Source organism: Balearica regulorum, chromosome Z (assembly GCF_011004875.1).
Source record: "Balearica regulorum gibbericeps isolate bBalReg1 chromosome Z, bBalReg1.pri, whole genome shotgun sequence".
Classification (NCBI taxonomy): domain Eukaryota; kingdom Metazoa; phylum Chordata; class Aves; order Gruiformes; family Gruidae; genus Balearica; species Balearica regulorum.
Window position 1 is genome coordinate 29,607,913 of NC_046220.1, and position 18,354 is coordinate 29,626,266.

An 18,354-nucleotide genomic window follows, 5' to 3' on the forward strand; every position below is an offset into this window, starting at 1 on the left:
CAGTCTTGGCTTGTGTGATGGAATGACTCACTGTCCAGTGTCATACCAAAGGTGCAGCCTCATAGAAGGGGCCAGAATCCACCGTTACATAAAGAAAAAAAATCATCTTGTGGAACAATTTACACAGGTTACACTGATATTTGTGAGCACTGAGAAGTCCAATGGTTTCACAGTAAAGTGAGGAAGCTGTGTCTTGAATCCTTGAAGACAGTCCCACTCCAGACACTGTCATTCTAAGTTAGATGCAGAATTTATTTTCATAGGAGAGGGAGGGCATAATTTATCATGGATGTGAGTGTGCTCTTGGTGAGAATGCTTTATTCTTCAATGGTAGCAGTACTGGGACCTGTAGCAATCCTTTTGTACTTCAGATCCTCAGTAGGAGAGAATCACCTCTGTCAATTGCATCTGAGGGAAGGTAGTTCCAGAAATTTCTTTTCATTTGACATTCAATTTTTACATGCACTATTTGGAAACTTAAGCTTGAAACAGAGAATAATATCCTCCACACGGTGTCATATTCCATCTAATCACCCTCAACCTTTGAACCATCTGCTTATTGATAGATTGTAGACATCTCTAACAGAGGAGGTAGCAACCACTATTGTGAAATCACTCACTGACACTGTTAGGTAAATGACTAAAAGGCTATAAATTTGACTGTAAAATTTGGTCCTTGAATTTGGGTAGTTCCAGCCCACAATACCCCTCAAAAATACATTTAAAAGACTACACGAAGTTGAGCATCTGTCAATTAATTTTTGAGTCATAAATGTATTGTTGTGTAGTTCTTTCTTTTAGTGTAACTGCAGTTATATATAACTGCAATTGATAATAACAGCTGAAGACTGCAGAGCTAGTTTTCAGTTGTTTAATTATTCAAGTGTTAATCACATGAGATTCTTTTTGATTCTTCATTATGCAGGATCAGACCTGAAATGAATGCACAGTTACTGATAATGTGTCAGAAAATGGAAGTGGTTAGATTTGTTGTACCTTGGATTATTCATAATCATTCAAACTGTTCAAGTTTTAGTAGTGTAAGACCTCGCCACAGCGCATGCCAACCCATTCCTTCTTTCTCTACAAAAATGGAGTCTGTTTTTGTAGAGAGGAGTCCAAGATCTAGAGGAAAGGAAGCATGCAAATGAACAAGTGGATTTCTGATAGCTAGGTTAGGAGATTTCCCAAACAGGCAGAGATACCAAGATGTGATACTATATCAAGAAAATACTTATAGTTGCTTGTGATTAAGAAATCTGTAACTATGAACTTAGTAACTCATGGACCCAGGGGAACTGAATTAATTTGTTCCATTTCCTCAATAACAATGAAAAGAAGAAAGTGTGTTCTGCTGTTTCCATTGTCTTACTGAAAGGCTGTCTTACCAGCCTTATATGCAAGATCTGGTGACTTCCTGTTTTGCTCTGACCAATTCAGAAACAGAGTAATACTGTGCATTATATGAGTTATAAAAACTGGTTATACTTACCGTATAATTGATGTAGCTGTTTTGTCTTCCGTGAAGCTATGACCACTTAGTGGCTGAAACCAGACCCTTGAGAAAGTAAGGGACATCAGGAAGAATGTTCTATAAACCACAATCAGGATGCTTTGAATCTAGGGAGGACATCCTGACAAAGGTCAAAGTGTGTGATTATGTTTTGAGTTTTGCTTTCACGTTTACATTGTGTGCCTATGTTTTCCAGATATCTTAGAAGACATTAATGTCTTCAGGTTTTATGTCCCATGCTTTTGCATTGGTATCTTTTACAAGTTGTCATTTCACTATTTTGTGATCACATCACTGACATTTGAATCTTTGACCTTTCTGCACAAATACCTACATGCTGGCATATAAAAAATAGACACACCCAGGGCAAACAGCTCCACTACAGTTGAAACAGCAAATTAGTCAGGAACTTTAAGGTGATCATTACACTATGCTTATCTCTCTAGCTAGCTGGAGCAGAAGCAATCTGAGTGTCCCATTTACATGGGCATATGATTCACAGGCAGTTACAGATCTGGATATTGCTGTTTTCTGTCAGCTGTAGCCAAAACAGCTTCCAGACATCACTTTTGAATCAGATGTTCTCCCATCAGCAGTTGTCTTCCTACTTTGTGGGTTTTCTAACTGTTTTAAAAGCAGGCTTTGTTTCCTGGAACCAGCCCTGCATTTTTTTTTTCGCAAACCTGTCTGCCAGCTGGTGAACACCAGATCTGAAGAATATATGAAATACTCTCCTGTGAATATCAGAGACCAGGGTATCTCCCTGGTTTTGTCTAGGTCATACTTTATTTTGGTTTTGTTTGGCCTTTTCAGGGAAAAGAAAGAAAAATTACTTTTAACTAATAGGAATAATTTTCAAACTCTCCCAAATCTGTTTTCTGATTTACACTTAGTGTTAATACTCTTCCCTTACACTCAGAAGACAACTTAGTCGTTAAATTGCTTGTTGAGAAATATTCTTCAGCAGTGAACATCTAATGGGGGATAGGGAGAATGCTGCCTGAAAACATTTGCATCTGTGCCTCAATTTTATTTGTGAAGTGATGGAGCTGCCAGGGCCTTCCTTTCTAGTCTTTCTTGAATATGCAATAGTATAACCCTCCTTTTAACTTTCTCTAATGCAGTCTTTGATTGTAACCAGGGACACAATGAATTTTTAACTTGAGCACCAACTTTTGTTTAGTACATTCATCAGATTTAACAATGGAGCTGACATCATCACAAGGTAGGTAAGAACATGACTTCTGTCAAGGGGATCTCTTTCATCCTTATTCACTTACCTTTAGTTGGAACATCTATCTTAAAGTAAGTTCAGCAGAGAAGTAAAACTAGAACAAATGGAAGAAAGCTTTTTTGCACAAGGCCAGTGACTGTTCCTGGTAATAATAGACAGAGAGCACTTCTGGTGTATGCATTATCCTGCTTAGGCAGGCGTGGTAGTGTCACATTGTGCTTCAAACTGCATCTGGCAGTTGCAGGAAAGGAGAGATCTTCCTTAGAGATGTGATTGACTCATTGGAGGGCCAGGCACATTACATTGCTCTGGGAACTTGGCGGAAGGGTCAAAGTGTTTACTACTGGACTGCTGATACAGAGCAGCATGTGCTGAGGAGGTTCCTTGTTTGCAGTGTTCAGTTTAGTGAAGGACCCACCTCTCCTCTCCCCATTTCCTTTCTTCTCTAAATTGATCACACCCACTCCACAGATCCACCAGAGATTTACTTAAAGTGCTCTGAGTTGTCACAGCTGTGTTTAGAACAAGTGTTTTTGTTATAGATCTCACTTTATCACTTCTCTCCTTTCTCAAAGATTTATTTTAGCAAGTCTTTTCTACTATTTACTGTTCCTATTCTTCAGATGTGATTTTAATTTTCTTTGCTTTGTTTCTTTTTGTTCTTTTGTATATTAGTTAAAATACTGATATATCACAGGTATGAAATAGAGTAAGCATGTATATTGTAGATCTACTGCTTGCAAGATAGAACACGTGTTACTCTGAGTGGGACTTTCTTACATAAATACACCAATCCTGTTGCATGTTCGCCTTACCTAAGTTTTTTCCTTCAGCTGACAGGAGCTACAGGCCTCCATAAGTTATAAAGTTAACTTCAGATAATGCAGGCAATGTGGTTTTTAATCTATAATATGTTAGATCTTAAAGATATCCATGTGATATTAACCATTATTCATACCTTTAAAAAATGAAGTCATGAAAGTAATATGAGTTGGAATATGTGTGTGTATTAATCTCTCTGCTTTTTCCTAGATGGTATCATGGAGCAATCAGTCGGACAGATGCAGAAAACCTGTTACGTTTATGTAAAGAGTGTAGCTACCTTGTAAGAAATAGTCAAACAAGCAAGCATGACTATTCTCTTTCACTGAAGTGAGTACTTATTAGTAAAATATAATAAATGCCATTTATAAGCCATAATGTCTCTGGTGCAAGAAGAGAAAATGATCCAGTCTGTTGCTGCACTGGTTCAGCTCAGAAGGACACCCAGAGAGTTTGAGACTGTCTGTGTGATGTATAGTGACAGTCCCTGAATTAGGACCTTGCAGTTTGGGGATTTTAACAGATTTTTAGTCTTCATTTGGTGCCCATTTAAATAAATGAACTCAGTTGGGTTTTTTTACTGATTCTGATTTGAAACACTCCTGCTGCTTCTGCTTTAGTTTGAATAAGCAACTGTATTGTTTGGGGATTTTATTCCTTCTACTTCGTACATGGAAGGAAGGCTTCGTGTGGTTTACTGTGGTAGACTTGTACAGTATTGCTACAATTCTTGAAAGTAAAAAGCCCAGGATCAAGGATGAAAGATCTACAGAATGAGGAGATGAGCATTGTTCCAGTCTTAGTGCTGCTTTGAACTTGCTTCACCTACCATAGGCTAATCAGGGTACGTTGCAGATGTTGTCTTTGACATATCATAAAACAGAATCATAGAAAGGTTTGGGTTGGAAGGGACCTTCAAAGATCATCTAGTCCAACCCTTCTGCCATGGGGTTGGTGGGACATAAGCTCACTTGCATTTCCAGCACAGGAAAAGTTTCCAGATTTTCCACGTGGAGGAACAAGAAACTCATTGACCCTGGTATAGGCTGTACAATTACAAATATATTTGTTTCCTTTCTTTCCTTCTTACAGGATATGGTCTGATGTGGATCCTACCCTTCCAAGTAGGTCTGAGACACAGGCCCACTTGCTTTTTTTACTAGCATTAGTCCTGACCGTTTGGGTTTTACACGGTTTCTTCATAGGTCTGTTTTGGAGACATATTTTACTGCTCGGATGATGGTAACACTTGATGGTAACAAGGTAACACTTTCAGAGACAGCACCAAATCTGACCTTTTTTACATTCTTAGGTTCGTTAGAAAGAAAAGGCCACATCTAGTCTACCCTGATTCAGTCTGATGGTCTAAACAGTAAATTTCATCTTGGTTTTATATCCCCACTTTGGGTTGATTAGAAGTTCCTCTGTTAACCTTAAGATTCTATTCTAGGGCTTAAGAAAAGTATTTTGTGGTACTATTTTTAAAATCATGATTGCTTTTCTGTTATTGTTGGGATCTCTCTGTAATACAGAGGTCTGCCTTGAACACATCTGCTTTAGAAATGCGGTTCAGCTCTTGTTGATCCTTTTGTCATGTGATCCATGTATTGTCTCATATAGTACTCCTAGATATTTTCAAATATTAAAGCGTTATTGGCAGATGCTTCAGATATATGTAAGCTTAAATTTTCCCTTAAATTCTTGTAAGTCTTGGAATGTGACTTGTTTTTAAGTATTTCACTTCATTCTTGCATCAGCACAGTGATTTTTGTTATTCAACCAGAGCATGACTTCAAGAGAAAAAAGTGACAGTTAAATTTATATTTTACAATTGTGGACATCTAGATGCAGGCCCTTAATATCCTTTTGCATGTTGTATTTGTGTGTTGTATTCCAAAGTTTTCTAAACCAGATTTCCTGGTGGTACTTATCTTAAGTCTCCCCATAATTTGCTCTGTGGTAAGGCAGATAAATGACTGACCCCCTCCAATCTGTGTTTTCCGGAACACAAGATTCTTTCAGCACTCTTCAGCTCTTCCTTCATCTTTTGTTGAAATGTGAATGCAGGGCATGCCAGAGCCTGTCACTGGGAACAGATGGCAGTAGTGAGAACAGCTGTGTGAGGTGTCACCAGGTGGATAATCTGCTCAGCCTGGTGGCAGAGCTACAAGAGGAAGTAGAAAGGTTAAAGAGCATTAGGTACGCTGAGAAGGAGATGGACTGGTGGAGCCATGCTCTGCCCTCCCTGAGACAGAAACAGGAACAGCCACCAGAAAAAAACCTCAAGATCAAGGGGACCCTGTATCCTCCCCCACCATGATGACAGCAGTAGCTTAAAGGAAAGGAGTGAATGGAGGTAAGTCCACACTTTGAGTGGCAGGCAAACCCCCTCCTTGCCCACCTCACCTTTGCAGGTGCTTCTGTACAACAGGTATGAGGCTCTAGATGTGAAATATCAGTCAACAGATGATGCGGATGACATCAACGTCTATACCAGAGGTGTTGCCAAGGTCTGAAAGCCCAACTCCCCTGTATTACGACAACATCGACAATTATAGTTATAGTTGCAGGTGACTCCCTTCTGAGGGTAACAGAGGTCTAATATGCCAGACAGACCCACCTCTTAGGGAAGTCCATTACCTCCCTGGTGCCCAGGCTAAGGACATCACTAGGAAATTTCCTAGTCTGCTACAGCCCTTGGACTATTACCCATTACTGCTCTTCATTGTGGGTGGCAATGAAGCCACAACACGTGGGGCAATCAAAAGAGGCTTCAGGGCTTTGGCATGGTCAGTAAGGGAATCTGAAGCACATGTAAGTTTTTCCTCTATCCTTCCAGTTGCGAGAAGCAACATTGAAAGAAACAGGCAGATCTAGTCTATTAACACATGGCTCTATGGCTGGTGTCACCACCAAAATTTTGGGAGTTTTGATAATACACAGCACCAGGCTGGCTGGCGTTGGATGGGATTCACCTTTCTCAAAGGAGGAAGACGATCTTTGCTCACAAGCTAGCAGGGTGCATTGACAGAGCTTTAAACTAGACTTGAAGGGGGAGGGGGATAATATCAGGCTTGCCTGTGACAAGCTGTGGGGATAACACACCAAGGTTAGAGGGACAGACTGCTAGTGAGAGCCCTCAGCCTGTTGCTCTGAGACATGCTAGGTACATTGGAGCACAGTTTTGAAGGCTTACAGAGATGAGCCAGGAGCTCCTGAGGTAATAGGAGCCAACAGGGGAACACCGGTGAAGTATTTTGAAGGAATTAAGGTATGTTCCTCTAGGAAGATGATATGGCCAACAGCTCACCTGAAGTGCCTCAACACCAACACATGCAGTGTGGGCAACAAACAGGAGGAGTTGGAAGTCACCATGCTGCTAGAAAGATATGACCTAGCTGCTGAAACTTGGTGGGATGAATCCTATTACTGGAGTGTTGCTATTAATGGCTACAGACTGTTCAGAAGGGACAGACAAGGAAAGAGGGGTGGAGAGGTGGTCTCCTACATCAAGAAATGGATAGATTGTGATGAGCTGTCTGAAGAATAGCTACAAGCAGGTTGAAAGTTTATGGGTAAGAATTAGAGACCGAGGCAAAAGAGGGAACCTTGTTGTTGGTGTTTACTAGGCCACCTGCTCAAGGGGAGCCTATTGACGAATCCTTCTTACTCCAGCTACAGGAGGCATCACAGGCTCCCATCCTGCTGGGAGACTTCAACCACCTTGACATCTGGTGGAAAAGAAGCATGGCAAGCTGTAGGCAATCCAGAAGACTCCTGGAGTGCATTGAGGATAACTTCTTAAGCCTGGTGGTAGACAGCCCTACCAGAGGGAATGCAATACCGGATCTGATGGTCACAAACGCAAGCGAGCTAATCAGAGACATCAAGATTGCAGGCAGCCTGGGCTGCAGTGATCATGCACTGGTGGAGTTCACAGTCCTGAGGGGTATGGGTCAGGCAAAGAGTAAAGTCAGGATCCTGAACTTTAGGAAAGCAAACATGCAGCTGTTCAAGGAGTTAGTCAATGGAACCCCCTGGGAAACTGCCCTCAGGGACATGGGAGCAGAACAGAGCTGATGTATCTGTAAGGATGCTTTCCACAGAACACAAGAGTTCTCAATCCCCAGGTGTAAGAAATCAGGAAAGGAAGGCAAGTGACAGACATGGATGAGTCAAGACATGGAAAGAAGGAAGTGGAAGCAGGGACAGGTATCCTGGGAAGAATATAGGGACAATGCCTGATTGCATAGGGATGGGCTGAGGAAGGCGAAGGCGCAGCTGGAGCTGAACTTGTCAAGGGGCACAGAGAATAATAAGGGCTTCTATAGGTATGTCAGCCAGAAAAGGAAGGTCAAGGAAAGCATTCATTTGCCAGTGAACATGACTGGCAAACTGGTAACAATGGACAAGGAGAAGGCTGAGGTACTCAAGAACTGTTTTGCCTCAGCCTTCACTGGCAGCTTCTATTCCCACACTTCTCAAGTGGATGGACTGCCAGGCAGGGACTGGGGGAGCAAAGTCCCTTCCACTGTAAGAGAAGACCAGGTTCAAGACCACCTGAGGAACCTGAACATACAAAGTCTATGGGACCTGATGATACTCTGGGAGATTCCTGAGGGAATTGGCTGATGTAGTTGCAAAGCCACTCTCCATGATATTTGAAAAGTTATGGCAGTCAGAAGTCCATGGTGACTGGAAAAAGGGAAAGATTGCACCCATTTTTAAAAGGGTAGAAAGGGAGGAGCCTAGGAACTACCAACCTCTGTGCCTGGGAAGATCATGGAACAGATCCTCCTAGAAACTATGCTAGGGTACGTGGAAGACAGAGAGGTGATTAGAGACAGCCAACATGACTTCACGAAGGGCAAGTCTTGCCTGACCAACATATTGGCCTTCTACAGTTAAGTGACTACATCGGTGGACAAGGGAAGAGCTATGGATGTCATCTATTTGGGCTTCCGTAAGGCCTGTGACATGGTCCTACACAGCATCCTTCTCTAAATTGCAGATACATGGTTTCAATGGATTGTTTGATGGATAAGGAATTGGCTGGATGGTGGCATCCAGAGAGTAGTGGTCAATGACTCGATGTCCAGATAGAGATCAGTGAAAAGTGGTGTGTCTCAGTGGTCCATACTGGCACCAGTACTCTTTAATATCTTCATCAATGACATAGTCAGTGGGATCAAGTGCATTCTCAGCAAGTTTACAGATGACACCAAGCTGAGTGGTGTGGTTGACATGCCTGAGGGATGGGATGATATTCAGAGGGATCTGGATAAGCTTGAGAAGTGAGCCCATGTGAATCTCATGAGGTTCAACAAGTTCAAGTGCAAGGTCCTGCGCCTGAGTCGGGGCAACCCCCAGTATCAATACAGGCTGGGGGATGAAGGGATTGAAAGCAGCCCTGCATAGAAGGACTGGTGGATGAAAAGCTAGGCATGAACCTGGTGGATGAAAAGCTGGTGCTCACAGCCCACAAAGTCAGCTTTGTCCTGGGCTGTATCAAAAGAAGCACAGTCAGCAAGTTGAAGGAGGTGATTCTGCCACTCTGGTGAGACCCAACCTGGAGTACTGAGTCCAGCTCTAGAGTCCTCAGTACAAGAAAAACATGGACCTCTTGGAGTGAGTCCAGAGCAGGACCACAAAAATGATCAGAGGGATGGAACACCTCTCCTATGAGAACAGGCTGAGAGAGTTGGGGTTGTTCAGCCTGGAGAAGAAAAGCCTTCAAGGAGACCTTATTGTGGCCTTTAAGAAAGATGAAGACAGACTTTTTTAGTAGGTCCTGTTGCGACAGGACAAGGGGTAATGGTTTTAAACTAAAAGAAGGTGGATTCAGACTTAGATATAAGGAAGAAATTTTTTACAATGGGAGTGGTGAAACTCTGGAACAGGTTTCCCAGAGAGGTTGTGGATGCCCCATCCCTGGAGACAGTCAAGGTCAGGTTGGTTGGGGCTTTGAACAATCTGATCTAGTTCAAGATATCCCTGCTTGCTGCAGGGGGCTTGGACTAGATAACCTTTAAAGGTCCCTTCCAACCCAAACTATTCTACGATTCTATTCCTGAGGTACTTCGTGTCCCAGTGGGTTTCTAGCTTAAGCAGTCCTGTATCTTCCACTGTGTGATAGTAAAAGAGATTTCAAGCCTCTTTGTTGTTTCACAGTTTTGTTGACTTCAGTGAATAAGCTAAGTCTGACAGTGGTGCAGCCAGTGTTCAGATGACTTTGTACTCTTCCCAGTGCTTTATCTTTCAGTGATGTTTATAGAAGACACTGTGATTCACCTCCCATTTTCACCAGTACAGATGTATGGCTTGTATAGAAGTGCTCAAACAAGGTGTAGTTGGCAGAGTTAAACATAGGCACAATGGCAACCAGCCATCCCTTCTTCAGGCTGTACTGAAGATTTGTATAGCCTAGTTAATGGTGGTGATCCCACTGCTGGAAGTAGAATTACTTCTTTTTACAGAAAAAAGCCCCTGAAACCTTCATTTGTAGACTTAAGTGCCTGGCTGATGTCACTAGTAGGCGGTTAATTTCCATTATGATGAGTAGGATATGAACTGTACTTCACTTTTTAAAAAATTGTAAAGGAGCTGCAGGCATTGGGCTGCTGGCATGAGCATGGTTGGGGTTATATGTAGGTGCCTCATTGCAGTGTTTTTGATACAGCCAACCAAATAAGAGACTCTTTGTAATCATGCACTTGTCCTATAACTGCTACACAGAACATGACCATGTATTGCCGTCCCAATCCAGTGTCCCCGTTGCAACATGGGGCTAGCATCAGGATTGGTATCACAGAATGGTATAAAAGCAGACTTTGTTCACTTTTCCTTTAACAGGCATGCTTGAGGTCTTTTGTAGGTGTGAGATACCTACAAAAGATGGAGGTTTTTTGGATGTTGCTGTAGGATGTGCATAGTCAAAAATATGTCTGGAACAGACCCTTTCAACACCAAACTTTTGTTTTATTTTCTGGTGCACTTATGTGTGAAATGAAAAGCACTGGCTGCAGAGCATGTAGTAGCACACTATAAAGACACATGGTACTTGTGGGGGAGTCATGTTAATAAAGCTGTAACACAAAATTAAGTCTGACCAGCCATGTGTAATTTACTCTTGTTATAAACTTGGAACCTTGTCAGTTGTTTCATTAACCACAATAACTGCATTAGGATATGGTTCCTGAATCCTAGCTCTGGAGTTGGTAGATGCTACAGTGATAAAAATGAGCAGCTCTTCTCCATCAGTAATTCCTGAATGATCATGCTGGTTGGAGTCTGCTTCTTGCTTCTGCTGAATCTTGCCCTGGGTCCTTGTCCTATGTCCTATTCTGATATGGTCTGTACGATGTCCCTGCTTAGCACACACTGTATGGCCTGTGTTTCCATGGAATGATATCTCAGTAAGCACTCTGTGACACTAATGTTAGAGAGTGCAGGCATATGCTAATGTGCGACTACTGGCTTTGAAACTGACTGTAGTTTAAACTGTTTCTAGCTATGATTTCACCAAATTCATTGCTATGCAAATTGAAGCTGATAAGAGCTTGTAGGGAATGTAGGTAATGGCCTCAAGCCCCACATTTTGTGATTCTGTTCTACTGATTTTATCCTCTTGGAGTGGTTGCTAGGTGTTTGATATCTGTGTCTTAGAGGCCTTTTAATTGGAGGTATGCTGCCCCTGTTTCCCCAAAACTGGGAGTGTCTGTGCTTCTGGTACAGTTACAGTAACTTCTATTTGATTTTTTTCTGCATAAGCTGCTTGCTGGATAACATGTTAATCTCCACACCTTACTATTTATTCTTTCTTCTTGTCAGTGCATTTTCCTTATCTTGAAATTTAAGGGCTGTCCTGATTGCCAGCCCCATGGTGGTATGATTTGCAGGAAGGACTGGGACCTTTATTGCTAGCTATAGCTCTGTCTCAGAATGGATCAGTGAATCTCAATTTGGCTTGCTGTTAGGTCCACAGGCATAACAGGTACTTATCAAAGCCAGTATGACTCCTTGTGCCCCATGGCTACCCTCTAAGCAGGCTTTGCATATTTGGACACTTCTCTTATACCTTCATCTCATAATTTAATCGCACCTCTTCAGTGCATTGATTCAAAAAACATATAGCATGACTTAACACAGGCAGGCTGTGACTGAGCTCTGACCTTGTGAATTGAAATGCCAGAATGATCTCAGCAATGCCTCGAGGCTGCATGTTATCCCATGGTCTAGACCCTAATGGTCTCTGGATCAAGGGCTGTGCAGCCTGATCCACTCCAAATCATAGTAGGCCCAAGCATGCTTATCCTTGGGCTCTCCACACTACTTAGAGACCACTGTGTGCCACACAGCAGATCTTAAGTAGTCTGAAGAGGCGTAAGAGCAGCAGGAGCTTTGAATCTCTGACTGAAGGGCTATCCTTAGCTATCTCCAGTTCCCCCTCTGCTTGAAGCCTGTCCTTCCCTTGTACCTGCATGCTTGGTGCTTTCTGTCAGTGCCAAGAGATGTGCTGGTGGAATGGAAACTAGAGGCAATGTGTTCCCCATGGTCTGTTGCACGCTGCTGTGAAAGCCCTATGGAGCAAGATTGTCCTAAAACTCTTTGCCTGGGACAAAGTAATTTGAGTTCTGTTTGATTTCCATTAAAGCACATAGGTCCTTCTGTTGGCTTGTTGGAACCGAAGGGAGGGGCCTGAAGTTTAGGACCGCTGCTGCTGCTGTATGTCCTTGAGCTGATGTGCCTGTTCAAATAGTAAGTTACTTGGGATTCATAAGAGCACATCCCTGACAGCATTCCTTGCCAGAAGCAAGAGAGAGGAAGAGAACAAAGGCTTCCTAAGAACACCTGAAATACAAAGATTTACTGGATTTTAACCATAACATCTCTCAGCTTTCCCACCCCTGTCAAATCTCCTTTTGACTTTCTGCTTTTATTCGTATGTTGTTTTTAAGAACATTCCCCCTACTCGTTAGGTCGGGGAATTGCCAGGGTAGAGCACCAACTGTGTGGTCTCAAGGCAGACTGAATGGGACTTTAAGGCCTGTATGTGTGTTGGTTGTAAGAAAACCATCTCCCCCAAAAATGAATGTTGTCAAACTCGTAAAAGCAGGTGGAGTTGTCTTGAGTTAGGACCCTCCACAGGAGGACGGGATTACTACCGCACAGCTGGGCACAGTAAACCAAGTAAAACCTGTTGGTGTAAGATAAATGTTCACCTGCCAAACTGAAGGGGTTCATGTTACAACAGGAGAACAAAGATACATACTAGATTTGCATCTCCTAGACTTCAGCTTGATAGGATATTTTCTTCAGGAACACTAGAGCTGCTTCTGGGTGCCCCCTTAAGGCTTGTTTCCCAATTCAGCTATGCTGAAATGGAAATTCAGGCAGTAGCAGAGCACTGAAGCAATGAATATGGGTGTCTGCTGTGACCATACTTTGAACATGGGAAAGCAGTGCTGAAGATTAAGCTGTGAGGCTACAGTGATGAGCTATCCAGGCTTGTTCTGACAGTGTGTTGAACCAGAGTCCTAAGGTGATTATTGAGTTTGTTTGTGGTTTACTAATCAAGTGTGATGTCTTACTGTTACTTCGTTTAAGTGTAACAAATTTGAGGAGAGATTGTTTCACTGTTTAGACAGAAGTGGCACAGGTATGTTGTATGAGCAGGATGATGACAGCAGAGAGGTGATGACCTCCTGGGATCAGGCAGTGGATCAGCAACAGGAACAGAAGCAATATGATGTTTTTATGCATGATCCATGAAATATGAAAAGATAGCTAGTCTCCACCTGGCTCTTACAGCAAATGGGATAGTGGACAGATATATCTGAGCCTGTAACAGGGATAGGTAAGGGGCAGGCAGAGTATCTATATACCCACGCGAGTGACTATATGAAATAAAGAAGCACACATATTGAAGTATATGTGAGGGTGGGATAACATCTAGGAAAAATATTGTGGAAAAGTTGAATTTACAAAAACCCACACACATATTTAGGAATGAACTCACAGTTCCCCCTTGTTTTATGTGGAGCACTTCAGTATAAATTGTCATCATCTGGCAAATTTTTTAATCTGTTTTGAGAGCAAACTCTGCTGTGAATGTTTATATATATATGAGAGTTGACGGGAAAAAGGCATTGAACTCCAACATTAAGTTTCTGGCACTGTACTACTAGCAAAATGTGTACTCACTGCAAAATGTGTAAAAATTGTTGGCACATTCTGGGACAAATAATAAAATGGTCTTTGTTGTGTAACTCCATAAATCAATCACATTAAAGAGTAGAAAGTTAGGAATTTAATTTAGGTTTAAAAACCCCTCACCCTGCGGAAATAGATTGTCAAGAGACTGACAGAATGCTAGCTACAATTGGAGAAAATTAGACAGCTGAAACTGACTTTTCTAAAATGCAGTTCCAAGCTGACCTGCATGCTACAGGAGCCAAAGGCACTTGTGTTTCAATATATAGGAGCACTATATTTTTCCATTTTGGTCCATTACAGCAAGGGTTCCAATATCTGATTGGGTTGATACTGAAATCCAATTAGTTACTTTTGTCATCTATGGTTACATTGCTTGATTGATGATCCTGTGTTTTCTTTATTATTGTTGTTGTTTAGGCCAAAATGATTCTACTTAGCCATAGAAATGGGAAAGTAGCATATCTGTAGGTCAGTGGGATGTGGAATTTCTTTGTGGGGTGAGGTAAGCTCTGGTAATTGTGTAGCTCTGTGTCTCTGAGATCGTTCTTGGGCAAAAATCACAGCCATCTATTCCTGTCTTACTGCTGCATGCATCCTCCAAGCATTCATGTTCACTGTTGTCTTTTAGGTGTGTGTGTGCTTCTCAGAGACCTTCACCAGCATGTGTGAGTCAGCATTTTTTTAGTTAACTGTCATACATTTCTGATTCAGGATAAAAGGAAGATTTGTATTGAGACAGCGATTTAAAATCTATTCTTTAGCTTCATGAGGCAAGATTTAAAAAACAAAAACCAAAACCGCCCAAAAAAACCCCTAAAACCCACACAAACCTACACCAAAAAACACCACAACACATTTTTACTCTAGTTTTTGGGTTTATGCATTTTTTTCTCTAGTAACAAAAGACTAACTTTAGGTTTCCGAAAACGCAACAATGTCTGGCAATGAGAGTCTACACAAATATTACTTGCATTTGAAAAGTTAAAAGATGGTAGCACTTGCTCCATGTCATGTAATATACCAATATTGCACAATGGGGACATCTCTGAAGACCATCTTTTCCAATAGCAGGAAAGCTTTCTGTGTTCTGTGGACTTTGAGAGAGCCGGACAGGCTTAACTGGGATGGGGAATTTACACATGACTTGGTTGTCTGATTCAAATTCCAAAAGTGATCATTCCAAATGTATGAAACAAGCATCAAAGTTGCTTCGTTACCAAATTAAAATGCATCTGTAGATAAAACATTCATCAGGGTAGTTTAAGTTGCTTATGTCAAATATCTGTTATTTTGAGATACTATAGTTTACCCAGAGAAAATTAGTTGCATATGAATTGGCTACCTCTGGGGGCACCAAAGGTCTTTATGATGTACAGATTCATGTGTTGCTCATCTCAGTTAGAAACCAGGAATTGTTATTGTTTATGACAAATGTCTGAGGTAATAAACATCTTTCTATAGATTGTGTTCCAGAGAGCTGGGCCTTCTTGTCAGCATTGTTTAAATTCTCCATAGCAGAGGAGGGAAGGAATATGATCTACCTTCCCAGAACAAAATGATCCCAAAGGTCGAAGCAGCAGCTATGCATTCTTTTGTACCTCCTCCAGCATCCCTGTGTTGTTCCTTGTGTTTCCTCTTCTCTGTATTCCTTCAGGACTGTAGGTATTTGACTCACTCATACCCTCTCACTCTTTCCTTAAACCCAGTTTTAATTGTGTATGGTCAGGTAAAATCTGGAGATCCATACTCCTAGTAACTTTTTTGTGACCAAGGCTCCCAGTCTCTGGCTGCTGTGGCAATGCCTAGTTGCAAGCTCCTTATATTAGGTCTGTTCTTTACTAGCAAGCAGACTGGTGAAAGAACTGGAAGTAGATGTGAAAGGGAAGAGGAGCACCATCTCTCACTTATCAGTGAGTTTTAGGTGTTCAGCAATGACTTCATTGCACATCAGGTTCATAGAGGTGCCTTCATAATGTAACAATAGAAGAACATCTCAGTATAAAGTATTATATTTCAGTCTTGCACAATGAAGACCAGCCACCACCTGGACTCTAAAAGCTAATTCTTTCAGTCAGGATTTCCCCTTCCCAAGGCTGCTTGCAGCAGTGTGCACCACACCTGCACCACTTGATTTCCTGACTCAAATTTCAATTTTGGGAAATGTGGTTATTCTTGAATTTACATTAAGATTATTTCACAAATCAGCTAAATGTGCAAACTGTGAGTAAAAACAGTAATGGGCTTTGCTTTCTGCTCTGTCAGATAATTTCTGCACAGTCATTGCCCCTGGAGGGAGAACAGAGCTGAATTCAGAGGGTGGTGTCTACTGACATCCTGATCCTGTGGACTCAAACAGACATTTGGTTTTCCCTAACCAAAGCAAAGGTGACTACAAGCAAAGTTTTCTGTCATCATGAAAATTCAGGATTGATGTGTAGGAGAGGTCCTGTTTTCTGGAAGCTGAGAACATAGACTTTGTGTAGGTTCTGAGTTTTGAATTAATGCTGGACTTGGTAGCTTTTAGTTGATTTAAAACACAATACATTCGTGGAAAGTAACTCTTATGATACTGTACAAAACCATGAGTTTCTTGCTCATATATATTATAAATACATAATTTATAAAGAAGTAGCTGGATTTTTGATGGCTCTCTACATCAGAGTTGAATAAAAGCATTTAAAAGTGTATTACTAGTCTGTGGTTGGCCTAAACAGTAATGATAGGGACCTGGCTGTTAGCAGACAGCAAGGATTCTGTCAATTCTAGAGAATTCCAACAAGCTAAACATCCTTACTTCAAAGCAGCAGGTGGGAATTGGTTCTAGAGAATGGAGCCTGGGCTCAGTAGAGTGATCTTCACATGTGTTGTATGCTGTTGCAAATGGGCACTGCTAGCCCTTGCTAGTAGGGGAAGAGACATTGTTTACTGTACCATGAGACAGTGGCTGACAGATATAGAATAACAGTGATATTATTCTGTACTTGAAAAAGAGAGCTGAGACAGGAAAAGTAGTGGACAGGTCAGTCTCTGAATGTCTGTAGTAAAGGATTTTTCAAAGTAGTCATTCCTCTGAGGGAAAAAATGATTTTTTCTTTTTTTAGAGATTTTAAGTTATTTCTTTGTTGCTGTAGTTTAGCATGAAAGATTATAGGTTTTGTTCAACGTGACAGCATATAACAAAATAAAATTTTGAAATGGAAAGTCATTTCAGAATGGAAAAGCAAAACAATACAACATGTGTTTCCTACATTGCTATAATGTGGTTTTTTTTCTGATGTTACTGCAAAGTTGTTGCTTTTTTCCTCGCAAAAGTGACATTTCATCAAAATGAATGTAGAAAATCTGTTCTGAAGCACTTTCTTCAGCAAAAACAGTGTTTGAAGGTCTTGGCTAATGTTTCTGATTGTGAACACGAATGATGTTTCAAAGCCATTAAGATTTTCTGGAAAATATACTAGGTTTAATATCTAATTAATATTTCTTGAATATTCTTGTATCATACTTCAGGCATAAGATCAAAAAAAAGCACAGTCTGATGAGCTATCTGCACAACTCCTTTTCCGTCCTCACTGGGTTTTGAAAACTGAAGAAAAATGTGTGGGAATGCTGTAATTCATAGTTACTTGGTTTTATGGTTGTGTTGCGAAACATTGTAAACAAGGTGTGACTATTAGTCATATATCAAGTATTCTATCTGTGTAAATGTCTGTGCTTGAGAGTTCCAAAGCAATTTGTTGCAGGGATTAGCAACCAGGAATTCTCCTGTTCTGCAATTGAAACTCAAGGGAACAGTTGCAATAAGGAAAGGAAGGAGTAAATATTTTCTGTGGTGGCATTGTTTGGTCACTGTTTTCCCTTAGTTGAACATAAACTTGGGAAGGAATTATTGCAACATCTGAGAAACGATAGTGACATTCAGAATTCACATAGTAATAGTATCACATGACTTAGGTCAGATCCCAGCATCTTCTCTTGCAAAATGTGTATGTCTCATCTCTTCAAGGCACTGACTTTCATCAGGGTGCTTCACACATGTGAATTTGGGATTTCCATTTAGGTTCTGTTCTTTGAAAACCTTGGCAAGTTCTAATAGATACTGCTGTTGAAAGAGCTGAGAAATATGTGTAACAAAACTGGGACTACTCACTATCAGGCACGTGTTCTGCTTGTACTTCTTCAGGTAGACTCCGATAGTGCTTAGAAAACTAAGCAGAAACTGATTTACAGCCATTTCAGCCACAAGGTTTTTTCCTCATTGCTACCTGAAATTTCAGTAATCTCTCTGCCTCTCAGTTCCTCTCCTTTATGAACAGAAAATTTGCATGCCTGACATTGCAAAGCTTTGAGGTCAATTTCACACAGCTCCCAGTTGCCACTTCTACTCTTCCTCAATGTTCACAGAAAATGACCTCTGAAATCCATTTGTGAGGGCCTTCCATTCAGACTGTGTTTTACTTAATGGAAGGAACTCTGGGGTTTTTTAGGAGAACAACATGGGAAGAAACAGATCAGGATGTGATTTTTTTGTGGAATTATTTCACAAGAAACCACAATAAAATCCACCTCCATT

At 41.2% G+C, this 18,354-nt stretch overlaps 1 protein-coding gene across 7 annotated transcripts in view; it reads left to right on the forward strand.

Annotated features, from left to right (window-relative positions):
- The window catches only part of SHB (SH2 domain containing adaptor protein B), a 98,524-nt gene that overhangs the window by 55,867 nt on the left and 24,303 nt on the right, over nt 1–18,354 (forward strand). For 3 of the 7 annotated variants that reach the window (XM_075739294.1, XM_075739298.1, XM_075739293.1), the window contains exon 5: nt 3,780–3,899. In XM_075739294.1, the coding sequence (XP_075595409.1) occupies nt 3,780–3,899 (120 nt within the window). Of the gene's footprint in view, nt 1–3,779; nt 3,900–4,661; nt 7,722–14,412; nt 14,450–16,046; nt 16,264–18,354 lie in introns of those variants that run through there. The other 4 variants (XR_012832924.1, XR_012832925.1, XM_075739295.1 and 1 more) reach the window with 4 other exon arrangements.